At 43.2% G+C, this 27792-nt stretch overlaps 2 protein-coding genes across 3 annotated transcripts in view; one reads left to right on the top strand and one right to left on the bottom strand.

Annotated features, from left to right (window-relative positions):
- Positions 1–1793: 1793 nt before the first annotated feature.
- TSN (translin) lies at positions 1794–11720 on the bottom strand. 2 transcript variants are annotated; one of them, XM_084807354.1, is made up of 6 exons: positions 11554–11720; positions 9537–9645; positions 8865–8961; positions 7690–7805; positions 5845–5924; positions 1794–5456 (listed from the first exon to the last, which is right to left on the bottom strand). In XM_084807354.1, the coding sequence occupies exons 1-6, from the start codon at positions 11617–11619 to the stop codon at positions 5229–5231; spliced, it is 696 nt and encodes a 231-aa protein (XP_084663480.1). In that variant the 5' UTR covers positions 11620–11720; the 3' UTR covers positions 1794–5228. The 2 variants fall into 2 exon arrangements, with proteins under 2 accessions (XP_084663480.1, XP_084663486.1); XM_084807360.1 differs by having other exon boundaries at positions 1795–5456; positions 9552–9645.
- Positions 11721–11761: 41 nt separating this feature from the next.
- Positions 11762–27792, top strand: part of CLASP1 (cytoplasmic linker associated protein 1) — a 269767-nt gene continuing 253736 nt past the window's right edge. The window contains exons 1-2 of the mRNA XM_084807323.1: positions 11762–18702; positions 18950–26799. The gene's annotated coding sequence lies outside the window, so the exon portion shown is untranslated. The remainder of the gene's footprint in view (positions 18703–18949; positions 26800–27792) is intronic.

The following is a 27792-nucleotide window of genomic DNA, read 5'->3' as shown; positions in this document are numbered from 1 at the left end:
GATTCTCCCCTGCTTCCATTTTATCCTCACAATAATGAAGTAGGTTAAAGAAATGGCAACTGCCCCAAGGTCACACAGCAACGTTTTCGCACAATCACCACGGCCCACCGTGGCTTAAGTCACAGTAGGTTGTGGATGGGGTGCCATGTTGCTGATTTATGCCTTCGCTGCAGCTTCTTGTGTAGTCCAAAGCCAGCGAGGGTGGCATGTCGGGGTGGTTAACAAACCACAGCACAACCCTATAACAGGCCTTGGGTTCTGGGTGGCTTGTTAACCACTGCAACAAGCCATCCTTGCAGGGATTGGACAATACAAGAAACTGCACCCAGCTGGCACCCACCCATGTGTCATGTGAACTGTGCTGGCGTGTTTCTTGTGAAGGAAAGATTTGAACCCTGCTTTCCCTCATAGGAAAGTCTAGCACTCGCCACTGCACCACAGTTCCTTGGGCACATACTGTCTGCACTGTGAATGAACTTACGCTTGGCAAAGATCCGAAAATGTCTGCACTACAGTGGGCAGGTATAGGTGTGAGCACAGAGTTAACCATGGGTTACCTCAACCCATAGTGTACCTGGTTGAAGATGGGCACATTTTGCTGAAAGCTGTTGGCATTTCTGGCTATTTGTTTGTACAACACGAGGGGGATGAGGGGATGGAAGTACAATTCACAAAACCCCACATCAGGCAAAAGCAGCCTTCTACATGCAGTAGTGCAGACATGACCCTTTTGGGGGGTGAGGTAGGGATATGTGTAAGTAGGTGGTGGGAAGTAGTTTTATACCTTGGCCTACTCAAGTTACTGATTTCCACAGGTCTCAAAATTTATCTGTTTAGAAATGACATCCACATGTGGACATCAGCAAGTGCGGTAACACCGCTCCCATCACATGCTGAATACATGCATGGGTGTTACTTCTGAATAGGGCTTATTTCTATTTTAGCATGCTGGGTACAGTACAGGACCCACTGGATTCTACACATCCTTCTGAGTCAAGAAGACAAGGCTGGAGGGAGAGGTTGGGATTGGCCACTGGGAAGTGGAGATGGAGTGAGGGGTCAATCAGGCGGCATTGAAAACATAGGTAAAATGAGGCTACTATCCTTCCCAAGACAGGTAAGACATAGTATGCAAATGCTGTATAATCTGCACAGGTTTCCTAATACTGTTCTGGTTCTGCCCCATAAAGCCCTTAATGCCTCATAAAGCAGTTTCTCCATTTATGTTATGTTGTGGTCTTTTTAAAGTCAACCTAGAGCAGGGGTAGGCAGACCATAGATCTCCAGATGTTTTGGATTTCAACTTTCATCATTCCTGACCATTGGCAATACTGACAGGGGCTTCTGAGGGTTGAAGTCCAAAACATCTGAAGTCCTGCCTTTTGCCCACCCCCGACTTGGAGCACCTTTCTGACCATATCATCAATGCACTGATTTCAAATAGCAAGCACAGACAGCAATATTCATGGTGGCAACACCACAATTTGTAAAACTCCCTGCCCCCAAATATGTCAAAACCACTGCCTTATGGCCATATGTAGAGCTGGCACCTTATTAGTGGAAGGGCTTCTGGGCCTTGAAAAAAAAAAACCTAGACAGCATAGTAAGAAGCAGAGACATCACCTTGCCGACAAAGGTCTGTCTAATCAAAGCTATGGTTTTCCCAGTAGTAATGTATGGCTGTGAGAGCTGGACTATAAGGAAGGCTGAGCGCCGAAGAATTGATGCTTTCGAACTGTGGTGCTGGAGAAGACTCTTACGAGTGCCCTGGACTGCAAGGAGGTCAAATCAGTCCATCCTAAAGGAAATCAACCCTGAGTGCTCATTGGAAGGACAGATACTGAAGCTGAAGCTCCAATATTTTGGCCACCTAATGCGAAGAGAAAACTCCCTGGAAAAGACCCTGATGCTGGGAAAGACTGAAGGCAAAAGGAGAAGGGGACGGCAGAGGATGAGATGGCTAGATAGCATCACGGATGCAATGAATATGAACTTGAGCACGCTCCGGGAGAGAGCGCAGGACAGGAAGGCCTGGCGTGCTATGGTCCATGGGGTCACAAAGAGTCGGACACGACTGAAAGACTGAAGAATTCTGGGCCTTTAACCACATTAGAGGCCCTATCCTCTCAAATACTCCTGAACCCCTTCATGAAAAACTATATGGGTATTGATTACAGTAAATGGCCTCCATTTAGCCCAACAGCTTTTTGAAAGAGAAGATGCTCTGGGGGATTGGGGAACATTGGCTGAGCTTACATATAGCTGTCAAACTACATGTAGTTTGGCCATTCTGACCATGCCTCCAGTTCATGCAGTCCCTCCTACCTTGTGTGCATTTTGATTCTTTCCTCTTTTTAGGCAAACTGTTGTTTGCATCTGAACCAGAACTGAAAACCCATGTGAAGTGGATTTCCCGCCGTGGCCTGGAAGCAAACTGGGTTGCACATTATGGGTTATCTGACCCAGGAAACAAGAGAGGGAACCAGTGTGTAGCCCCAAGAGACAGTTATAAGGGCCAAACATGGTTTTGGCTGTTACATTTAATTCAAGCTAGTGTCTCAACTTGTTATGCCATAACACAACTATAGCGTAGACATGGATGTATACAAAATGCCTCTCAATTTTTCCTGTTATCTGGGGTTAATCCTTCAAAGTTTAGTATCTGCAGTACTTCTTTCTGGGATGTGTTTATTCACCTAGTTGTGATCTCTCTTTCTCTCTTCTCCAATACATTTCTGCTGTTTCTGCTCAAATTTGAACCTTGCACTTTTAGTATTTGCCCTGCTCAACCCAGAAAGCAAGTTTTAGTTTAGATACATCAAAGCTTCTAGTGCTTTGGTTTGATGTTACAGTCATTTTGCATTACTGTTGACTGCCTCTTATAAAGCACTGCCTTGGAGACCGATGTCCTGATGATCCAAAGGAGCATACACAGAGCAGTATGCATTGAGTTCTTTTAATAAAGATTTAAATTACACCAATCAGCTGTTTGATTGGGAGAGGGGAGATGGAACCTCAATCCCTTCTCAAACAAGTTAGTGAAGTTTTTTTTAATCATTCTGAAAAGGCTTTATGCATGAAGCCCCAACTGCTGGATCAGAAAGGGAACCAGGCATCCGGCCTGTTTGCACACAGCATTTTCTCCCTCCAACTGGGAAACGTGAGCAGAACATAGCTGTTGTTGGACCCAGATATGGAAATGTATAATCCATCCGATCTTTATTTCTAAAGATGAACTTTAGATAGGAAACCAAATGCTGACCATTTGTAATCCTCTTATTAATGTTAATTTTTATATAAAATAAGGAGTCTCCTTTTAATTTCTGGAGCTTCTAACGTGCAGCCCATGAATTTGTAACTACCGTAATGGTATTTAAGACTATAGTGATCCCTTTATTTATTAATCTGGCTGCTTCCCCTCAACCACCACAGCCATAAACACTTGATAAATATGCTTAGGTGGCAGACACTTCACAGTATTTTGTGGCCCGCTGGCAGAAGGGGCAGGGTAAGAAAGGAAGAGTTTACAAAATCACAAACACTGGACAGCCACCTCCCATTCTTAGTGGTTTGCACTTGGTTACATATTAAAAAACACTCCACTGTGCTTTGCTATCTCCTTACATATTACATAATCCAAACAATTAGGTAACCCCTCGCCAGTCTAAGTCCGGTGTAACTGGGTGGTCTTTGGCTTTCTGGAAGACCCTGAATTCAGGATTCCTGGCAACCTCCTAATTCCACTCTAGTCATCTGAATTACGAAACCATTCATTGTGAGTTATGGTCCTATCTTGTAAGAAATGTTAAGACACAGAATTGCAGAAGTACATAAATACATACAATGTTAAAGAATTGTGTTTTTTTATTTACCCACATTAACAAAGGAAGTATTTCCTTTTCAGTGAATATTTTAAAAAAAATGTAACCAGAACAAGGCAAAGTTTACAAAGAAAGATACAGCTGCTAATATCATAAAGTACGAAGATTTCCTTATTCTTTGGAGATGATCTTTATCAAAGGAAAATTTTAGGGCGAGTGGAAAAAGAGATCTCATAAAGCACACTATGTGAAAAATGTTCAGACAGAATATGGCTATATATTGCAGAAACAAATTTCACACATAAATGAGATTCAGTAGATGGGTGTTAAATACTGATATAATGGAGGTAGCACACATGCAGGTGAAAAGGCAATTTCCTTTGCCTCTGTGCTCTATATACTATATTACCAAGGCTGTGATCCTATGTACATTTACTTGGAAATAAGCCAAGTAAAACAACCTGCCTTCAGGTGAGTGTATTTAGGATTAAGATGAGACTAGCTGTTTTCCTCTTTTGTTAAGGTCAAATACTTTGCTTCATGATCTACCTGGGATTTTATAAAAAAAAGATACAATACAATAGGAAGGAAATATGAAACAGGCCACTTAGAATCCAAAGGATCACTAGCACCATCACTCTTATGTAGCTACTGGCCTCCTGGAAATCTGTGCTTAACTCCCCCAGCCCCCCAATAAATCATGTAAAGTTGTTCTGCTTTTTGGAACTGGATATATACTTGGAACATGCCTACAACCAACTATTCAAGTTTCAAGGAATAGTTCATCCCTCTTTTCCCATGTAAAAATGAGGTTCTTTAAGAATACAAAGATATCTGCGTACTATATCATAACTATTTGAAAACAAATTCCTAAAATTTGTTTATTGAACCGATTATCCTAAATCTGAACTCTTAATTCTAGTACAACAATCAGTGTGGTTTACGAGCATGAGTAGAACATGAAGTGTCTTGAGCACATTTTATATTTACATACTTGGTGCAGCCAAGCGCTCCACTTTAATGTGCATAAACTGCACTAAATGTGACTGAAGTGGAGATCCAGAAAGATTAGGCTCAGCATGGTCAGAAAAGAAAACAAAACCTCAGTGGCAAAATAACTCCCATGCTTGGTACTGCTGCAGGGCAACTGGACAGTAATGGCCGGAGTTCTGATGACACGTTTGATTACACTATGGTGACTACACTGCAAACAGAGTCCACTAGATGGGCATTCATGAACAGTTTTGAGTGCTTTCACTTGGACATACTAAACATTAAGTTAGGAAAAATGACAGTGGTTTGTAGGTTGTGGTTCCTCTAAGCTACTGCTGGAGAGCTCAGTGAAAGCTTCTCCATCATTGGCAGCAAAACTGAGGTAATCGTGCATTCAGCTCAACAAGCCCTTTTCTATTTCTCCCCACCAGTGGCCTCCTTGTTGAGCCCTCTGATCGACAAGTCATAAACCACCTCCTCTATCTTCTTGACGTCGTACTTGAGGCCATCGTAGCGTTTTCTCAGGGAGTCGTTCTTCAGATTGAGAAGGCGGAATCCAGAATCCAACTCATTGATGAAAGCAGAGATGCGGAGAGGGCGAGAGTAGTCCCCAGCTGTGACACTGTTCACTGCTAGCCGAGACTATTGGGTGAAACAGAACTGTACACGTTAAGCAGAGATACAAGGGCCGAGTCAGACCTGGCCTGCCTCACTAATTTCCACAAGAATTTTCACACCTGAGTCATTAGCACATTGTCCTCCTTTGAGAGTTAACATTTACCAATTTTGTATGAACCTTAAGGACATGTTCGATGAAGCCCAATCCAGAAAAGCTTTACTTTGCACAGAGTAATATGCCACCAACTCTATAAAGCCTGTCTTTCAAACAGCAGAAAAAGGCAACTAGCAGCTTCAAAAAAAGAATCAGAGGCTGTAACGTCTAGCCCTGTCCATGCATGCTATTGCTTTCAATCCAGCTAGGCCAGCAAAGCTGCATAGTTTTAAATCTTTGCAATACTCTTTCACTTACCAGCTCACTAGCAAGAGTCAACACACCAGAGAGGTAATCCTCAATGTCCAGGTGAAACCCTCTCTCTCTGTCCGCTTCAACTGCAAAAGAAAAAAACTAATCTGAACTCAACTTCAATAATACTAACAGCAAACCAGACAAACTATTATCTTAACAGATTAAGACTCCTGAAGAAGCAGGATCCCCATGCCAATCCAGGTTAAGCCTTGCTCTTTGTCCACTCATCTCATCTCACATATCTGAGCACCAAATCTAAAGGGTCGAAGCTTGGTGGTAGAGCACATCCTGTGCATGCAGAAGGCCCAAGATTCAGCCCCCAACATCCAGTTAAAAGGAATTCAGATGGCAGGGCTAGAAAAAACACACACCTCTGCCTGTGACCTTGCAGAGTTGCTGCCATTCAGAGTAGACGCTACTGGACTACAGCTGCAATCCTAAACTGCTTTACTAGGGATCAGCCTCATTAAACACAATGTGATTTCTTCCGAGTGAATATTCATAGGATTGCATTGTAAATGAACCAAAGGTCCAAGTCAATAGTGAAGTGTCATATGATTAATTTGGTAAGTTATGCCTAATCTTTTTTTCCTTATTCTTTCACTAGGAACCTTTCAAATTTTTCTAAAGAACTTTATAGCTCTCAAGATAGTGAGCATATGGACTCCTTATTTTCTAAGGGTGCAATCCTATGCATGTTTAGACAGAAAGAAGTCCTACAACTTCCTTGGGGTGTGGCTGCTCCTGAAGGACCAGGTCCACAGTCTGGGGGTCATTTTAGACTCCCAGCTGTCCATGGAGGCTCAGGTGTCAGCTGTGAGGCACTGTACCAACTCCATCTGATACGGTGGCTGCGCCCCTATCTCCCTAACCATCTGCTCCCATCAGTAGTTCATGCCCTGGTCTCCTCTTGCTTAGACTACTGTGATGCACTCTATGTGGGGTTACCATTGAAGATGGTTCGGAAGTTGCAGCTGGTGCAGAATGTGGCGGCCCGCCTGATTAAGGGCAGCCGTCGGCGAGACCACATCACTCCAGTGCTGAAAGAGTTGCACTGGTTACCAGCTGTTCTTCGGGCCCAATTCAAGGTGTTGGCATTGACCTTTAAAATCAAATATGGTTCCGGCCCAGTCTATCTTAAGGAGCGCCTCCAACAACACCAAGGCTCAACGAGATCAGCCTTGGTAGGCCTTCTGTCTGTCCCATCAGCCAGGACAGCTAGGCTGGTGAGGACTAGGGAGAGGGCCTTTTCTGTGGTGGCCCCCATTCTGTGGAATTCCCTCCTTAGTGACCTCCGTCATGCCCCCTCTTTGATGAACTTTAGCCGGGCTTTGAAAACCTGGCTGTTCAGGCAGGCATTTGGGGTGGGTTAGGGTTTTTTAGAGCAATGTTGTTTTGTTCAGTTGATTATGTAAATTTGTCATATTTTGTGTTGTTATTTGTATCATATGCCGCTTAGAGTGGCTGGGTAGCTGGCCAGATGGGCGACTAATAAATCAAATAAACAAACAAACACAACTCCCAGCATTCCCCAGCCAGCCATGCTGGCTCAGGAATGCTGGTCGTTGTAGGACTTTTTTCTGTCTAAACAGGCACAGGATTACACTCTAAGTTACTCATTTTTCAGTAAACGAAGGAAACATTTCAGAGGTGAAGCAGAAGTCTAATCTTTATTACACATTTAAGCCATGTCAGAAATCTTTAGAAGCAAGTAAAGCCAAATGAATTATAGAAACTTATTTGAGGCTCCAATTTGTGTAAAATCTGACTGAATACCTGAAACATGTAGTTTCGCTACATCACTACAGCTCAAACGCATTGCACATAAGTGGAAAAACAATTACTTACTTCCAAGTATTTCTGTAACAGCTTCCCGCGTCACTAAGGTTTCTGTCTCCAAGTAGACAACAAATGCTGCTAAGAATACCAAACGCTGTAGCACAAACCTCCAATGTTCATGGAATCTGTATGGAAAAAGCAACCACATCAGTCCAGTGTAGGTTTCTTACAAAGGTTTTTAAGAGAGCAAGCGTATGGTCCCTGGGTGAGCATCCCAGGGACCACAGGTTTGTTCAGAGTCCCCCTTCTGAGGTCAGAGACAGCACGTCGATCTCAGAAGGTGGAGTTGGAGATCTGCCCCCCTCCCCCTTGCAGCTGGCGAAGAAAGAACTGTGCTGGCTTCCCTCTGAGGTTGAAAAAGCGACCACCGGGGAGGAGGAAAGGAGGGTGTTCTGGTGGGCGGAGAAGGGAAGAGACCGGAGAGGGCAGGTTATGCGTTATCCTGAGCCTCTTCCAGCCTGATTCCCTCCCCCTCCACGGGGCCCTTGCCAGATGGGCTAAAAAGCCCGTCTGATGAAATCTGCAGGGTGGGAGGACGGGGAGGTGAAGCTTGCCTCCACCACGCCCTACACTGGATGATCAGACAGTCCATGTTCAGGGCCTTCTGATCACTGAGGGCGCAACTGAGAGGACTGCACCTTAAATGAACCTTTGTAGATATCAGGGTGAAGGAGGTAAGCTTAGAAACACAATGGTTTTATAACCAAGCACAGCAATAATTAAATGTATCACACTTGTACTCTGCCTTTGCATCCAAGGAGCTCAAGGCATTTTGTAAGGTAGGTTAGAGTGAATGAATGACAGTGACTGGTCCAACTCACCCAATCTGTTTTATGGATATGTAGAGAGTTGAACTCAGGTCTCCTCACTCTAAATCCTGTATGTGACCTGCTACACCACACTGCCTGCCTAGTCAGACCAATAAGCACCAGCACCAAACAAAAAGCTCGTGCTTTCCCCAGGATTGTTCTCCCTGCATAATTGGGATGTAAAGTACTGTAGCGTGCATGTGTGCAGAATGAATATATCAGCTAATTGGACTTCAGCTCCCTGCCAAATACACTACTTTCCTCTTAGCAGACTCCCTATTTTCATCATCCAGTCTGAAACCCTAGAAAGCGATGGCGTTCAACGTGACTGCACTGTACTAATAAACTCGAGAGGGAAGGTAGGAGTTTACTAACCTGTAGTACTGATCTGCAGGAAACTTGATTTTCAGAGAGGCCAACTGTGTTTTAACAGTACAAAAGTGTTCACGAGCCTTCTGACACTTCTTTGGTACTGAAATTAAAAACAAATAGATGGTATACTCAACCAAGAAAAGAAAAATAAGCTGGGTATTTGTTAAAAACTAACTCTCCACGCGTAGTACCATGAGCAAAGACAACAAGCAGTACTCTAGCAGGTTAAAGAAACAAGTCTGATGGACTGGATCCAGACCAAGTTAGCCATGCTTCAGTCCCACAGAAATCAATAGAACAAGTTAGCTATAACTAACTTGGATCCAGTCCATCTCAAGGTTTCATGGGTTAGAAAGCTTTGCCCGACTTAAGCACTATTTGACTGGTCAGCTGAACAAGTCTATGTTGTCTAGTTAAATGCCTAACAACGGAAGGCTCATACTTGGTTACAGTATACAGTCAAGTTACATAGCTCAACTTCCCTGCATTTTTAATTCTCAACAAGTAAATAACAGGCCATCACTAGCAGGAAAATACATTTTTCACAAATCATATAAGCATTTCACACTCCTGGCGGGCATCTTTTACTCTAATCTTTTCTAACCAGTCTACATTCATATAGCATGTTTGTCACTCTTTCCCCAATACAGTGAAATACTGAAGACAACAACCAACCAAATCTTGACCTACTGTCCTGAAATCCAGAACCTTGATGGACTCCTTGTAATACCGTAAGAATTTCTCGGGCTGTTTGCTCCAGAGTTTGAACAACTTTCCTTATCTCCTGTAAATGACAACAAAACACTCAGAACATGACAGAACAGACAAACATCCACAGTTACCCTGAACTAGGAGTTTCCAGAGGGGTGCCCATGTTAATCTGTTGCAGCAAAAACAAAAGTTGTGGCACCTTACAAGATTAACACATTTATTATGGCATAAGCATTTGTGGACCACAGTCCACTTCATCAGATGCATGAAATGTTGCCATGAGTTACAGGTATATATATATATGTATACATGGTGGTGGTGAGGTTTATTAATGAGACAGTTATATTCATTTTACTGGGCTCTTTGATACTTTATCAGGGATGTTTATTTCATGGGAATCTACAGAACTAACATGAGAGTAGAGTTCAATTCATTCCTTTGTAGGCCCCTAAGGAACCAACTGGGTTTTGTATTTCGTGGAACTCTATCAAATAAGGGGTGTTTTATATTTTCTTGTTCTTATATTAAAAGCACATCTACTCTGCTAAATTCAATGGTTCCTTTATCACAGCTTTTCTACTCCCCAAACAAATTCAAAGCTGTAGGTTTCTGTGGGTCCCAAACACTGAATCAAATATTGCTAATCCCTCTCCAAATTAAGGTTCCTTGGAGGAGGAAGGAGAAGGTGAAGCCACAACAGTAAAACATTCTTACTTCAGTAGTGTAGGCATGCCTTGAAATGCTGTGTAGGAGTACCCACTTCTACACAGATTCAATAAAGCTGAGAACAGTACAGGTAAGGGGTCTAAGGAGCTGCCTTAGTTCCAAGATGATTTATGTATCACAGTTAACTCTACCAAAGGTATTTGATAGAGTGACAGACAGGTAACTGGATTTCTAATATCAACTGTTCCTGTTCCAGTAATCCTATTACCAAACTGCCCCAAGACTTCAGGATGTAGAAAACAGTTCTATATATAAAACCTATAACATGCGATGATATCAGGGCCAGACAGAATGCTTATTCTGAAAGCCATTTCTACAACTGCAAAAAAAGCTGACATATCCATCATTTTGGTTAGAACCATCATGACAGCTTGGTACTCTGTAAGCAAATAATGCAATCAACTTGACTGTGTGGGCTATGTTTTAAGTGTATACCTAAAAGCATACAGTGTGAATGTGCCATACACATATCACAAAAGTATGCTCATTGGGGACCTACGAATAGCTGCAGCTCCCTGACAGTGGCAAAACCAGGCTTGCCTCTGTGTAATTTGGCTCTGAAAATACTAGATTCAGCTCCCTGCTTAGCCTCAGTCCTGAGCACACTGCAGTCTCTTGGCTTCAGTTCCATATCTACAAAAGAGGCACAATATGAAAGAGATTGATCACAGGTGTTGTGCGTTCCAGGAATGACTGAGCTAACAACTGTGAATTCCTTTGTTGTAAATATTTGTTGTACTTTACAATCTAGTTTACTTGTCTGCAACTGTTTAGTCAACATCCCTAAGTAGACTGTACCCTGTCCTAAGATGGGTTGCAGCTGGGGCTTCATCATCATTTTCTTGTGATTTGTTTACTTTTTAAATGTATTCTGAGAAAGAAAGAGAGCAGGCAAGCAGAGACAAAGGAGAGCAAGCCTCTTGTACTTTTAATGGTTGTGCAGAAGAGCACATTTCAGTAGGTGCAGCTTTTCTCACTCCAAGCAGCATCTAACAAAATCCCCTCTCCTGTGCAACTATTAAAATGTACAGGAGCCGCAACAGAGACATGTCTCTGTCTCCTTCTTTAATGGAAACGAGTCCCATGTTTTAGGTTGTAGTTATGAGCGGTGGGTCCCGGGCCTAGACAGGTCGAGAACAACTTCGGACATAGTCTCCAGGACCCGCAGTAGGGCGAGACGGCAGGCCTCCCCCGCACCCCTGTTTTCCTTCCAGGGAGGGCTGCCTGTTCTTAGACGTCCCCGACCCGCTCTCACCTCGCGGATATCCTGGTCGGCAGTGAGCACCCCCTGTAAGGTGATGAACATCTCACTGACGGACATGTTGAGGAGGATGGTGCTGGGCTCGATGAGGAAGAAGGCGCCGCCGCCGCCGCCTGCGAGAAGCTGGCGATCGCGCGGATTTCGGCGCTCTCGCTGCCGCCAGAGAAGTGGGTCCTTTCGCGTTGCCGTCGCGGGGCTGCCCTTCGCAGTGCCGCACGGACAAGGAATCGGCTAGGATGCCCCAGCGGCAGCGCATCGACGCGATCCGTCAAGGGCGCAGTCCTATGCGTGTGTAGACGGAGGAAAGGCCTACGACCCCCAGCGTGCCCTGGCTGGGGAATGCTGGGAGCCGTCGGCCTTTCCTCCGTCTAAACCTGCGTAGGACTGCGCCCTCAGAGAAGGAGCGGGGGTCCGTGAAATAACCGAAAGGGGCGGCTCGTCCTGGCTACCCATACGTAATTCCTTCACTGTTCCCGCCCCCTTGATCGGGGGGGGGGGGGATAGGGGACAGAGGGCAGCCCTACAAATAAGTCCCATGGACTTGAGCACGCTCCGGGAGAGAGCGGAGGACAGGGAGGCCTGGCGTGCTGTGGCCCACGGGGTCGCGAAGAGTCGCCCACGACTGAGCAACAACAACAGAAGTCCCGCTGTGCTCAACGGGGCCGCTTCCCTAGGGAGTGCGCTTGCCTTCGTGACTGTGATCTCTTACGTGGAGCTGTTGAAACCTTGGAATCGGGGTTTTACCAAGGTGGCTTTTGTACCTATCCTTTCAACCGTGCTTCAGGCTGCAATCCTGCACATGCCTCCTCAGAAGCAAGCCCCAATGGCTTCAATAGGACCTACCCCCGCGTAAGCGGGTATAGGTTGGCAGCCGTAAACAGACAAATCCTCAGGCACCGGCCGGTGGTGGCGTTGATCTCCGTGGGCAGAGAGCCTTCCGCTGCTAAATTCAAACGGCACAGAGGCGGAGCAGGGTTTTTTCGCCCCCTGGCCAGTCCTTGCATGGGACTTTTATCTGGCGCGCGCCACGTGGGCTGCTGTTCACTGCTGGCCCTCCTCCCCTCAAGGTGGCTGCTGTTCTTTAGTCCCGTTTTGGTTTTTACTAATAACATACAGCAGCTGGATCTAGCGACCAGTGCCGCCCCCACTCCCTTCAGGCCAGGATGTTTTTACCCCCCCCCCCCTCTTTAACTCTATGCTTCAGGCTCAAGCAACAGAGAGAGAGGGAGAGGGAGGGTCCTTTCTCGTTCTCGGCGCGGGATGCCCTTTTGCGTCGGCTGAATTAAATACAATTTAATGTTTTCACCTTTAAAAAAAAAATACAAGAACCCAACTAACCTCCTACTAAAATTCAATAGACGCATATAAATAACTGGAGGCAGAGTTTGGGACGAGGGCGCGGCTTTCTTGACTGGCAAAGATATAGGCGTCTCAGTCAAACCCTGGGAGAGCTGGAGCGCGTATTCCGGCCAAACACGCGCTTTTGGAGGGCGCGCCGCGAACTGTATAATCCAAACGGTGGTGGGTGAAGGGCGGAGGGCAGTCTGCCGGTTAATGTAAAAGAGAGGCACTAGAGAAGCTGTGCAGGCATAAACAGGAGGTAATAATGTTTATCTGTGAGCTATGAAAAGAATATGTGTAGCTGTGAAGAAATTCACCTGCTGTTTTCTGCCCATCAAGCCGCTGATATCAGTTGGCAACCCTACTTACATATAACAGCAGAGGGAAGAATGACTGGACTCCTGATTTATGAACATCCAGCCACTGCCCATTTGCAACCTCCCCGCCATCCCACCCCCTCCAATTGTCTTGGCTAGAAGCTTGCTTTGTTCTTGAAAGCTGCCAGTCTCAGGAGTTGACTCTCTGTTCATCATGCAATGACTGTCCAACCAAGCCTTGTGCTTAACAACTCGCCTAGGAGCCATAGGTGGTCAGGAATTCCATGCAGGTGAGTGCTAGAATTCTATGGGGGCGAGTGAGTGGGCTGGAGGAGGCTAGTAACTTCTGTGGGCATATTTACAAGGCTGGTCCCACCCAGTGTAAGGCATGTCTATAAGTTCTTAATTCATATTTAGTTATTATGAGAATACACCCCTAGATCCAGCTGCACTGTCATTGTCACAGCTGTATATCAAGTAATATTAGGGAAGCTATGTAAATGCTTAGTGTTATCACCACCTGAGTTAGTAGACTCCCTTGTATGTGAAATACCATTTTCTTTTGATGTCTCCTGATATCACTGCAGTATCTTAGCTTAGTCAGAGTAGTAAGCCATGCTAATCTTCTTACATATCGGATAGCAATTGCCACACTGCACTTGCTGTTCTTTTACTTCATCTTGCAAATATAACATGCAGAACACGTTTACACAGCAAAGCAGTATGCCAGAGAGAACTGGCTGGTTTATAACTATTAGCCAATAAAGGCATGCATTGTAACATCAACATGAGATCAAAAATCCTTCTACCAGTCCAACTTTTGTAGTATGAAAAGATGGGCAAAAACATTGGCATCTGCTATGTTTCCTCCAGCTTTTAAAGACAATCACATTAACATATCTAATAAAGCTTGGATGGAAAAGGGATTCAGTTATTTTTGGAACATACTCACCCATAGTTGAGATCAGCTGGAAGATACGATCTGCATTGGTTTCAGGATATGAAAATATGCTATCTCATACACAGTCCCCATGTGTTTGCAGACATAACATATCTACTGACTGACTTCGAGTGTCTTTAAAGTTCTAGATGTCTAGAGTTAAAGGGCATGGTATCCAAGCTACTACAGATTGTTGATTTATTGTGGGTCATCTGAAGCTTTAAAAGCCTGCCGGGAAGTGGATTTAGGGATGCTGATAGACAGTTCTCCTTGGGATAGGTAGTTTATTTCTGGCTCAAACAAGGCAAGAATACGGTAACTGACTTTCAGAGGACTTTCTCGTTGGCACTTAACTCCGATTAAGGCACGAAAGATCTTCAAAACAGCTTCAAATAAATGTTGGAGAGGTTGTTAAGGATTGGTGTACTTGTTCACATGTGGTAATCATATCCTATGGTAGAGAGATTTTGGGACAAGATCTTAACAGAACAGAAATTAACAATATGACCAAGTACAATGGGCAGAATTCAATCCTGCCGAATCTGGCTGCCTATTCTGGCCCACGTGTGGCCAGCCCTGCCACTTCTTGTCTGCAAGCAAATCTTACGGCTTATGGAACCATGATTTAGCACTTCAGGAGGCAAGTCCCAAAATGAGTGGAAACAGGGCAGGTCGTTTCCGCTTATTTTGAGGCTTGCCTCCTGAAGCGCTAAATCACAGTTCCGCAAACAGTGGGGGTCACTTGCGGACTGGAAGTGGCGGGCTGGCCGTGTGCAGGCCAGAATTGGCGGCCAGCTCCGCTAGCGTCTGGGCAGCACTGGGAGTCATGGTGACTATTGGATTCTGCTGATAGTCACCATGACTCCAATACTTGTGATTCTGGGTATTTTCCCAAAGGACTTACAGTCTACACTACATAAATACATTTGCTCTTTCCAGCAGCAGCAAGAGCAATGACTACAACTCACTGGAAATGTTCAAGGTTTGGTTTTAGAGACTTTGAGATAATTTCTTAATGGACAAAATCACCCACCACGTGAAGGTTGTTAGAGGCCACTCAAATCCTGAAATATTTTATGCAAGATGGCACACATTTTTGTGGTACATCAAGCATACATCCCAGATTCTTCCCCTCCCCACACCTTATAAGATTTTGCTGACCTACTTAGAGAATATAATTATAGTTTGAAAGTGTTGTGATTCTGTACTCTGTGCATCCTAACTAAATTGGGTGTGTTTGATTGTTTTCTTTGAATTTTTCATGTTATGTTTAGCTCATGTTCATTGCACAGAACATTTTAATATTAAAATAAAGTTTTTTAAGTGGTTGATATTTATAGAGGGATATGCACGTGTTTTACTTTTAGTGTGCAATTTAGCATTAATAGTGAGGCTTCAAAGTCTCCCTGTAGGAAGGCACATCAAAATACCCTACCAAGCCCATGCATGTCATGTTCAGCCCATGCATGTTTACTGGGAAGGAAGTTCCACTAATTTTAAATAAGTGTGCATAGGATTGTAATCTGAGAGACATAGGGCCAATTACATAGTCCATGATGGCTTGTTCTTGCAACTCAGTTTCAGGCTGAATGTCTTGAACAAGCTATCTCAGGCCCCTGTTTCTCTTTTCACAAGTAGTCCATTGTAGATGTGCTGGTGATTTTAGTGATAATGTAGTCAGGCAACTAGCCGATCATCCTCAAATTTAAATCAGGCTGACAGTTTCATGTCAAAAAAGGACATTGTTATGTGAAAGTTATTAGAATGCTGTGTAGCCAGCCAAGCAGAAAAAAATTAAATCAGAAATTTTGTTCCTTATTTATCTAGGCTTAATATATACATATTTTGGCATGTAATGTTGTAAAGCTTTCTGTTGGGGATTTCAGTTTGTGAGCTGAATGTGGTTTCTGCACAACATCACTGTGTACTTCAAAATATTTTTTTTGTCTCACAGAACTATGTTGCTGTTTTAAGAAATATTTTCTTTAATGATGACAATCCTGTATTTTGCCATGATATGTCTGAAGTGTACAAAACTACAAGGTCCTTATCTCAAGAGAAAAAACTAGTCCCTGTTCATGAATTGTTTGATACACTAGGGTACAGCAAGTTTCATTACGCAAGTAAGGCCTTTCTGCACACATTTAATTTTTTTTCAAAAAGTCAGTACACATTTGTCTTCCATTTGCAGCATGTTATGGACAGGCAGAACCTTTGCTTCAAGAATTCCAACTTCTTTCAGTGAAACAATACATTTGTACTAGGGGAAAATGTGATACATCTCAATAGTGTGCCCATAGGTTTTGTAATAGCAATGAAAGTTATGAATGTGGGAGTGTCACTGGTACATCATGGGATTAGTTTGTAATGAGGAGTGAAACAAATCTCCCCATTTAATTCCTTCATTTTCTCAAATATTCTGTGTCATTCTGCAAAACTTTTCAAAGTTGTTTGGAGATTCTGCCAGGCTTTCTAAAGCAATCTCAGTGGGTGCAAACCAGACTTCCCATGAGTGGAGTTCCACTCATGCAACTCTCTGCTGGAGGAGGGAAGGAAGGCAGTTTCCACCAGTTCCTCCTGTAGTCCCCAACACTGTCTCCCATGCTGTTCCAGAGTATCCCTCAACCTTCCAGAACAGCTTTTGGGAAGAGCTACAAGGGGGAAATATGAAAATAACCTCCCCCAGTTCTTCCTCCAGGAGGAGCCTCCACTAGAACCTAGTCCTTTCCGTGAACCCAATGTGCTATAAAAACATGTGTGCTTGACTGTCTCACTGTCGAGTTACGGATCTCCTTCTGTAGCTTTCTCTTTTAAGTGTTCATTCATAAATGTTCTCAGACATTCCCTCCATCTCTGTTCTTTTTGCAGTGCCAAAATGGTTATACGGAATTATTTTGTGGATTGCTCATGCCTTAACATGGGCTCTCCCTCATGCTTTGGTTTATCACTCTTAACTGTATTGTTGTGTCTAATTTAGACGATTAATCCTTTTGGGCACATATTTATCTTTCTCTGGAAGGGACTCTGCATTCTTTTGGCACTATAAGAACAACAATTAATATACTACCATAGCTCAGTCCAAGCTGTGGAATAAACTTCCAGGCGCATAAGGAAATGACTTTGCTGTTGTAGTCTGTAGGCCGCCTGGGTTATAAATACACAGATCTTTCTGGCTAGGCACATAAGCAGAAATCCGGATACCTGATACTTAACCAAACATAGTTTCCATAGCAAGTGGACAGACCTGCTGCACCATGAATTTTGCTTCAGCCATTCATAGGGTGATTTCATGCTCTGGACCCTGCTCAATGAACTCAAAAGTTACAGAAAACCATTCACTAAGACTCAGGTTTTATGTCCCATTAAGCTTAGTAGTATTTTCTTCTTTTCAAGTTTAGGAATTGTTAAGATTTAAAGAGTGAGGATGGAAGTCTAAATATTTAGAGTAAGGTTGTCAAGTTTCTTCCATTAAGGCCCTTAATGCAGGGGTCCCCAGTGTGGTGCCTGCAGGCAGACCTCCAATGGCTCCCTGCAAATGGATCCCCAACATGGGGCCCAGAGGCACCTGAAAATACATTCTCATTTTTTAAAAATGTTCTTATTTTTCCCATTTTTAAATATGCATACATGGATTTGTATGAAATGCATACAGCTTTCTAGCAAATATACATGGGCTTCAACTAAAGTGGACCAAACATCTAAATAATCCATTTGAAAGTGGCACCTATATGCCACCCTTTCAAATATTGAAAATGTTGTAAGGTCCCCAGGCCATTGCATTATAGGAGGGGAGTGTTTATCCTCCTGATGTTGTAATATCAGGCTTTTAGCTGCCAAAAGAGTGCAGAGAATACATTTACACTGACCATTTGTTAATTTCCATGAAGCAGGTAAATAATTTAAAAGAGTGTGTATATCAGTGAATATTAAAAACTGTTCCAATACAATTTTTTTCTGAGTAATAACCTCCCCAGAAAAAGAAGCAACTACTGGACATTGCAAAAACATACGTTTAAATGAAGCATTAGCTACATTGCACTGCCAGCAATTAGCTGAATTAGGCAATCCCCTATTAAAGAGGTGTTGTCGTGTCCAATAGACATGAAGCAAACCTTTTTGCTGAATAAGATGCAGCTTAAGATCCATAGGTAGACGCCAAAGCGGCGATCAACTGATTAGGCATTTTGTGGTGGTGCCCACAGCAGTATCTCAAATTCCCAATTGTGCCCACAGGTCCAAAAAGGTTGAGGACCCCTGCCTTAACAGAGAGATGGCATGTAGAAATTCAGTAGTAGCATTCTTAGGTGAGATAAAAGGAAAGAGCTTCACAACTGTTAAAACAGTGGACATGGCTGCATAAGGAAAGGATGAATAACTGGCAAAAAGTTGTGCAGATTGTGGGGTTGGAAAATGTTGAAGCCATTTTCAGCCTTTAAGGAAAATTCAAGGTAATATTAGGATCTTCATTGATTTTCCTTTTAGACCAAGGCACGTGACGTCACCCATTTTGGTACAAGACAGGGCTTCTGTGGCTGCAACAGAAGGGTATGTAGAAGGGGAAACTTTTCAACTTCTCCCTATATGGTTCTGCAGTGGTGGAAGAAGCAGAACCAACCTGAATTCTCATTCCTCTAGTGATTAAAAACACTATAGTTTTTATAGTGTTGCCCGGTAGTTAACCCTAAAAATCCTAGAGAGCAGAAACAACTCTGTTGGCACCCATCCTTCCTTCCTTTCTTTCTTTTTTTATTTATTACTTACATTTCTATCCCACCTTTTTTTCCTCCTTAAGGAACCCAAGGTGGCGTACATTCTCCTCCTCCTCGCCATTTTAACCTCACAACAACCACCCTGTGAGGTAGGTTGGGCTGAGAGTCTGTGACTGGCCCAAAGACACCCAGTGAGCTTCCATGGCCGAGTGGGGACTAGAACCCGGATCTCTCGGCTCTCAGTCCAACACTCTAGCCACTACACCACGCTGGCTCTTCACAGTATGCTGCTCAATCCAATCTACTGACAAAATCCGTCAGCTGCTGGAGTAAGGAATAGTTGTTGAATCCTAAGAGAATGAAGTGTCAGCAAGCCTCTTCCCTGCACTGGAGAATTCTGAGCCTCTCTGTCCTCCAAGCATAAGAATGTGGAAAGAGAAAGAGCTGTCAGTTATTTATTTAGCCCTGGGAACTGGAATGTATTACAGTCACACCTGCTATGTGTTGTGGAATCAAAGCCCTGGCTTATTACTGCAAAATGCAACACACTTCCGAACTTGCCAGCATTTTAAAATAATGATAAAAACCCACATTTTGGCCTTGCACACTGGCCCACTTATGACCCTTCTGACTCCACCACTACTGCGCTCACAGTCACCAGTACACCATATAGTAGGTTAAGGTTTTAGTGTTTACTTTAATTCAAAATGCATTTGTAAATACAAAGTATATTAAAACCATAAAAGGGTCCATTTGGTTGTTACTGGCCCAGCCAAATGAGATATATTAAATGAAACCCCGCAGTTGCCTACTGTTAAAAGTACCTTTTAATTACTCACTCCTACAGAAGTGAGGAACTGAAGGAAGAATAAACAGGCAAGAGACCTGCCATTGGATGAATGCGTCCAAATGCAAAGAAGGACAGTGTTGTACCTGCACTAACTGTAGAAGAGAGAATTCTGAAAAGTGCACTTTTCTAATACCTCATGACAAATTGCACCAGTTAAAATGTACTACTCAGTTTCGCTTAGTTCCTGGAACTCCATTGCTTATCAACACCCTGTCGACACAAACATACACATGCACACTGTCACAACAACTCCTCCCCCCAAAACTATGACTGGAAACAAGAACGTACTAGGAATAGGACTTGGGGAGGCTAAGGAAGAGCGAAGGGGAGAACATTTCAGCTGAAAGGTATAGTGAAAGCCACTCAGGGGAGAAACGGGAATGTCCTACAAATAGTGTAGCCAGATAGTAATAATACAGAAGGGGGATTTTCAGCAGGTCCAGACTTGGCATGCTCTGGCTGCCAAACGCTCAAGGCCAGCCCTGCCGTTAGACAAAGTGAGATGCCACCTCAGACAGCAAATCCTGGGAAACAGGAAGCATTAGTGAGGTGCTGCAGGCCAGCTGTGTGTGCCATCTAGCTTGCCCCCTAAGCTAGCCTGCTCTCCTTGGGGGCAGTGGAGGACCCTGCCCCACCACCAATATTGAAGTAAGATTCAACGTCAGTCTGATCAGCTTCTGTACATAAAATTGGGCAGGGGGCACTATCTTGTCCTTTGCCTCACGCAGCAAAATGTCTTGGGCCAGCCCTGCGGAAGCTCTCCTTCTACTCCGTTATTGAAGATAAAAGCTTTATCCTCCTTTGCATAGGGACAAACGTCATGCGGTAGAATGAGCCTTAATTCTGATTCCAAAGTCTAGGATTGTGATCTAGGAAATGCTTAACTGTCATACAGAAATAAGTCTTTAGGTGTCTCTAAACCAGCATTGTATTCTAAGGGTTTTGTCTTTGTGCAGATGATGCATTTTCAGAGAGACAGAATTGCTTTCCCCCCATCTTTTGTTGAGCACATTATACGCACAATAGTTTATTTCCTTGGCATTAGCATCACTGGAATTCCACTTCAAAGACACAAAAAAGAGCCCTTTGTCACTTTAGACTAACAGATTTATCGAGGCATATATTACTGCCACATTGCTGTTACAGTATGTTAGGAAGTAATTAACAAATGTGAAACCTTCCCTGCAGAATCATAGCCAGCACTATGCTTTTTGTTGTTGTGGTTATTATTAACATTTTGTTGATTTTTGTTTAGTTTTATACAAACAATCCCCAATTTCACTCCCTTTTTACGCACGCACGTGCACGCGCCTATGCGCACACACACTTCCTTCACTTTCAGCAATGCCTTGACATTTCACAAACCTTTTCTCAAGTTTTTTGTTTTTCATGCGAGGGATGTGCACACACCCTTTCCAGCATTATAATATACATTTCGGGTTTCTAAGGGGCAAATGGTAATGAGCCAGTTGCTTTGGGTGGCATAATTCAAGGAGGTTCTGACAATGTATGTGGTCCAGATTTGCATGCTGTTTTAGCATAGCTCCATGTGCACACTAGAATCCCCTGAATCATCACAAGGAACTCTAGGGTACTTGGAGAACTGCAGTAACAAAACCTTGTACTGGCCTGTACAAATTTGCAGCAATTCTTCTTTCCCTACTGTTCTGCCCACCGATTCATTTTTGCAAGTATCAGTACTACTGTAGGATCTAGGCTAGTGTATTGTAGCACAAAGGGAGAAGTTGCTGCCATTGCTCAGGAAAGTGATCCTCTGCAAAAGCCTTAAGTAAGCTCTTGATGAACACAGGAAGGGCGGGGGTGGGGGAAGAAACTGGAATTTAAAGCATATATATCCTATCAGTGGAGTTTTTATAAGACTACATATCTGATTAATTACACAAATATGCAACTTAAAGCTCAGCATAGCATCTTGTAGGCCACTTGCATGAAACAGTTTTAGAGTTTTGTGATTAGTTGATTTGTTGTGTGTACATGTGTGCATATATGTGTAAGGGGGGAAAAGAGACGCCGTAGTTTTGAGCCCTCCTGCTCTTCCTTTAGCTATTGGAATACAAGGGATATTTCATTATTCAGAATGACACATGAGATTTTTTTATTTAGAAATGACCCAGCAATTTCTTAGTAGTTGCCTCTAAAAACCATTTTGCCTCCACAGTGGCAATTCAAAAGATTTGTCCAGCTTACTGAGATCATTTCCCAGAAAGCTAGGCTATTAATAATTCTAGTATTCCCCCTCCTTTCAGAATCAGTTGGCTGAACCTCTTTTTTTTCTAGGAAGCGTTTGCTTACCCTAATTTCAAAATGTTTGCTTTGCCATATTCTCCTTTATGCAACTGTTTAAAAATATTTTAGAACTGATGAGTTGCTGATTCATACATATAACTGCAAGGCACATGCATGCTTTAAGAGTCAGTGGCCACATCACATTCCATTATAAACTTTTGTCTTTATCTTAGATTGAACAGTTTTGTGATTGGCTTTATCAGGATTAAACAATTTTTTCACCATCAAGGTTCACAGCGGGTATCAATATAAAAAGGCCAAAATACACTTCATTGTACTAACAAGACATTTAGACAAAAGAAGTAACATTGATAGAGCCACATTATCATGATCCACATTATCGGTCAAAGAGTACCCCTTTTCCTTTTTAACCTTTATGCTAGGAACAAGCTATTGGCATCCCCTGGTTCAAATATAGACGTTCCAGTTGCCAATCCTGCCTCCTTTTGTTCCCCTTCCCAAAACTATGGAATAGATAGAGCAGTAGGGAAGCAGAGGAAGGAAACATCAGCTGCGTTGTTCATAATGGGGAGGACTGAAGATAGTGGCTTGCCAATGGAAGCTGGGGGAAGAGTTGGACTCAGTTACCCACCTCTGCTCATGAAAAAAAAAAAAAAAACCTACTTGCCAAATAAGACTTTAGGTAATTCTCCCTTTTTAGTGCCAACAGTACCATCTCCCTTCCACATATAGAGGAGGGCTGGCCCTAACATTAGTCAGACTGAGGTGACCATTTCAGGTGGCAGATGCTGAGAGGCAGTAGTGGCAGCCTCCCGGCTCTTCTCTTGAATTCTGTGCCTTTTGCTGTCTGCTGGAGGACAGAGTGGTGTATGAGAGACAGCCTGTCTTAACTGCCAATTCCGTCAGCTTCTGTATGTGGACTGTCTTGGGCTGGCCCTGCACAAGTATCAGCTGGGGCGTAGTCTTGCTGCAGGGGAGATAGTTATGCTGCTGTTTGGGTAAATAAATTTGGGTAAATGGGAAGCACAGTTTCTAAATAACTGAAAATAGACTAGACTAGACTAGTATAGACTAGACTAGTATAGAATAGAATAGACTAGTAACAAAACTGTGAGGTGTAAAGGATCATAGAATCATAGAATAGTAGGGTTGGAAGGGGCCTTTAAGACCATTGAGTCCAACCCCAATGGGAGGGAGAGGTTTGCTGCTGTTCAGTACATTTCTTTTTAAATATGGGTAGATGAGCTGTCCGGTGATATTAAAGAGTGTGACAAAAAGAACCCGCAGATTCTTAATTACTAGGTAACTCACTAGTAATTAAAATATCCTTATTCCATAGCATGCGGAATGAACAGGCCAGCCATATAATCGTATTTTCCAGTGCCAAGTCTCTTGCTGCTCTACAGAATTTCATTATTTCTAAGGTTAGTCTATACTTTGAAGGAAGCGGGTAAATCTTCAGACAACCTAATCTAGAGGTAGGCAACATGGTGCCCATGGGCAGCAATGTATCCCCAGACATCTTTCTTGGTGCCCACCAAGGTGCCCTACCATTCCCACTTAAAAAAAATAACACATTTTCTAACCGGCAGCTGGGATTGCTGAGAAATAGGTTTCTGTTGGTGCTGAAAACTGTGTTTGAAGGAGTTGTTTAGTATGTTGGGGCTCAGACTTCACCTCTGCCTTATACTTAGGTTTTTGGGGCAGGTTACTTCTTCTTTGACACACCTCCCATGGAGCCATTTTGTTGTGGTGTCTGGAACAGTTTATCAAAGTACCAAATGTGCCCACGGCCCAAAAAGGTTGCCTACCCTGATCTAACTATATGCATGTTTACACAGAAGCAAATACCTGACTGATTTCACTAAGACATACACCTAAGTATGCATAGGACTGCATGCAGCCTTCATCAGCTTTACACAGACTCTCCTGCAGGACTCAGCAAGTCTCCCTTATTGTGAGTGTGCTTAATATGTTCCTCATATTGCAGGAGGTTTGCTGTTGGGGGTGGAATTAATATGCCTAATGTTCTTCTAAGATAAAAAAATAGTGAGAAGTTGTTGGTGGCTTGCAGTGAAATACTGGTTAGAAACACACATTCATAAAGACAGAGGTAGAAGGGTGGGAAAACAAATCAACTGAGAAGGTGTGAAAAAAATGGGAGACTAAAGACTGGCGTAGTGTGAATAGAAAAGAACATAGAAAACACTACTTTCCATATCATTTGTATGCATGACTTATTCTACCCAACCAAGGATAGTAAAAGATCTACATATAGATTCCTTCCACTCATAACAAACTGCAGAGGAGCAAAGCCTCTGTTCATACAGAGCCACCATATAGGTCACAAATCTGGAACACACAGGTTACTGACAGGAGGTCACAATTTTAGCATTCATTTTTTTCATACTTCTAGCCCCTATGGCAGCCTCCTCATACCTTGTGCCCTCCAGACATGTTGGGCTTCAACTCCCAGCATACCCCAACCAGTGGAGGGCACCAGGTCAGAGAAGGCTACCATATGGTTTGAGAGAATTGAAAACAAATGTTGTGAGACAGCTGTCCAATTGCTCTGGTTGGACTATCACTATAGGTTTGCCTTAAAGCAGGGATGGGCCACTTGTTGGACTGCAAGTCTCATCAACCTAGCCACCATCTAGTCCATGGTGAGAGATGATAGGAATTGTAGTCCAACAACAACTGGAGGGCCACAAGTTGCCCACCCCTGCCTTAAAGCAGAGCCTGTTCACAGTCTGGGATTGGACAGAAGAAGGTTAATATTCCTTAAAGGTCCAAGATGGCCAGGTCATGTCTCTTTATGGGAATTGTTAGAAGATGATTTCTTGATCAAAATCCTCTGTGGAATGGGAAGTCCATCAGAACCTGGAAGGTGCTACCTTGGCACTTCCCCCTCCAGCTAAAGGGAAGGAGGCTGATGTAAGCTAGGGATGTGTGTGAGAGAGAAGAAGCTTCAGTTTGAGATATAAAGTGAGAGAAGCAAAGAGTGAGTGATATAAGTTGAAAGCAACAGCAGAGAGCAGGTCTCTCTCTCTTGGGAATTTGATGTGGGGCAGTCGATTTGCTAACTGATCGGAATGCATATGCTCCTTGTCTCTACTTGTATATTTGTAAATAAACTTAATACTACAAAATCACTATGCCTCTAGCACTCTCCCTCCTCCAAAGGAAACCCAAGCCCAAGTAGTAGTGTCCCTAAAATGTATTGCTGCTTTGGGAAGTAAGGAGTACACAACAGTGTGATTGCAGGATGCATTCTAATGCAGAAAAGCATAAGACATTTTTAAACATGCGCGTGCACACACACACGCACACTCCTATTAGCTCTAAAATAGAGCTGAGCCACATTTTCATGGAATTTAGTATTTGCAGTGAAATTTTCCCCTCAAACAAGGTAAACTTTCCCACTGAATCTTAGGGCAAGTTATGTGAAAAATGCATTCCTTTCTCTCCTCACTTCCTCCACTACTGTTTAAGGGGGGCAGTTTTCCAGCCACCCTTACAGAGGCATGCCAGAGACACAGTCCTGAAGTGACCCCTAAAGGGACATGTGTGCAGAAGCTGTCCAGACTCAGGAAGAGGGAGTTGGGCAGTCCCTGAGCTGGCTTAAATGAACTGGGCTTGGGGAAGACCCTGACCCAAATGAGCTAAAGCTGAATCTGTCTCCCTTTATATACCCTATCTAACCCATCTATCAACCCATGTGATAGAAAAAGCATTTCATTGCTGGCTGGGGAATGCTGGACGTTGTAGGACCTTTTTCTGTCTAAACTTGCATAGGACTGCAGTCTAAATATATTACTAACTCCATGACTGTTACTGGGAGCTTTTCTAGACAAGGCCTTTTAATCTGCCACTTGTGCTTCCAGATTCTTTGCAGTGTTAAGATCAGATCTCTACACACAGGTTTTTTCCTTTCCTGCCTTTCCATACCTTCTGCTACATAACCTCTAGGTGGCTCTCTAGTATAGTGGAACAAAACAGAATAACATCTGCTGGTGGAGAGTTTTGCTTCGTGATTCCAAAATGATGGCATTTTCCCTGCCCTGCTCCCCCTCCCAAAAGCCAGGTAAGTGGTTGGAAAGCCCAGGAGAAACACTTAAGGTTGACAACGATGTCTAAAGCACCAGTACATTTCTGTGACTGGGGAATGGTGAGTGCACAAAAGCCTTGTCTAGAAAAACTGGTTCAGCGGTCAGCTTCTTGTTTTCCTTCATCACTGTCCTCTTTTTGTCTGATATGCTTTTCACCATAGTGATGTTTAAACACTATGGGGGAAAGGGGAGGCTACATTTGTTTATTCACATGTCTTCTCCGCTCACCTATAAAGCAGGGGGTGGCGAAGTAAGGGAGGGGAAAGGGTTCAGTTCCCCTCACTTTCGTGCCACTTTTGATATTGAAATCAACCTTCCTCCATCTCCCATCAGGGGTGGGCAACTTGTGGTCCTCTAGATGTTTTGGCCCACAACTCCCTTGATCCCCCACCATTGGCTATGACGGCTAGGGTTGAAGGGACTTGTAGACTGACACATCTGGAAGGCCACAAGTTGCCCACCCATTATACATGAATGAGGAAGAAACGTGAATATACAAACACCCGCATCACATCTATTTGACTATTGATTTATGGAGGGTTGTTGAGATTTTTTATTATTTATACCTCTTTAGTAAAACATAATATGGTGTTCCCTTTTTGATAACTGCAGTCTTTTGTACTCATACTTTCAGGGCATTATCCACCATGATTCCAAGATCTCTTTCTTCAGTGGCAGCAGTTATTTCACATTCTGGCAGTGTGTAAGCAGAGCTAACATCATCTTTTCCAGTGAGCAAAACAGTTCAGTTCAGGCACAAATGAACATCAGAAACCATTCAACCACACTGTATAGGATGATTTGAATGTGTGTAAAGGGGATGCTTAGTGCATTGTTCATGCCAATGTAGCATGAGTAGGAACTCAACAAATCAACCATTTCCTACTGTGAGGTTTCTCAAGTCAGGCAGTGATTACTGGCCTCAGGATAAAAAAAAATCGGGTTATTCCGCTTTGCCTGTTTACATGGCAAATTAATGGTTGGATTGAATTAAATATGTTTGTGTCCTTATTTGCTGGGATTACATTCAAACACAGAATGCTCTTCTGGCCATAATCCTGATAATATTTAAGAATAAAGAAAAAAGGACATATTCAATCCACAGATACATGGGGAACCTACCGTTTTAAAAAAGTAAACCAGTCTGTGGTTATTTTGAATACTTTATACTTAATCTACTACTTTGTGTCTGAACACAACCAATTGTTACATTAGTGAGAGCTTTCTGCTAATAACCAAATGTCCTAGACCAATTCTGTAGATTGAGCTGCATCAACATTTGACATTTTTCAATATGTGTTGGAAGGACAGTTTATATATTCCTGTTTCTAAATTTCCATGTAATTTCTGGGTTCTGGGTACCAATACAAGTGTAGTCCTCCTACCATGAAATAATGTAGGTTAGTAAGTGCATCTTAAGGTATAACAGAGCAAGAGTTTTGAATCTATGCTTTCTTCATGCAGGGGGGAAAATCAGTTTGAGCTTGGAAGCTGTGAATATTCAATAAGCCATGCTTTGTAGTGAACTGTTGAAAGAAGCTGGGAATGTGTGAAAATCTTTTTAGGAAAAAAAGAGTACATCATAGCGACAGAAGTCCCATGACAGAGAAGTGTAAAATTCAGAGTACTGTTGTCATGCTAGCCTGAACAGAAATTCTTTTTTGGCCTTTTCTTCACCTATTCCCAACGTTTCATC

This window comes from Heloderma suspectum, chromosome 1 (genome assembly GCF_057233095.1).
Source record: "Heloderma suspectum isolate Gila_16-S chromosome 1, 16-S_ref, whole genome shotgun sequence".
In the NCBI taxonomy this organism is placed as follows: Eukaryota; Metazoa; Chordata; class Lepidosauria; order Squamata; family Helodermatidae; genus Heloderma; species Heloderma suspectum.
The sequence above is the reverse complement of the archived record's forward strand: the minus strand, read 5'-3'. Positions and strand labels throughout refer to the sequence as shown.

Coding starts and splice junctions, on each gene's coding strand:
- TSN (XM_084807354.1), bottom strand. CDS start 11,619: ATGTCCGTCAGTGAGATGTTCATCACCTTACAGGGGGTGCTCACTGCC. Junction 9,646..11,553: donor CCGACCAGGATATCCGCGAG/GTGAGAGCGGGT, acceptor TGTCATTTACAG/GAGATAAGGAAAGTTGTTCA. Junction 8,962..9,536: donor GGACAGTAGGTCAAGATTTG/GTTGGTTGTTGT, acceptor TTTTAATTTCAG/TACCAAAGAAGTGTCAGAAG.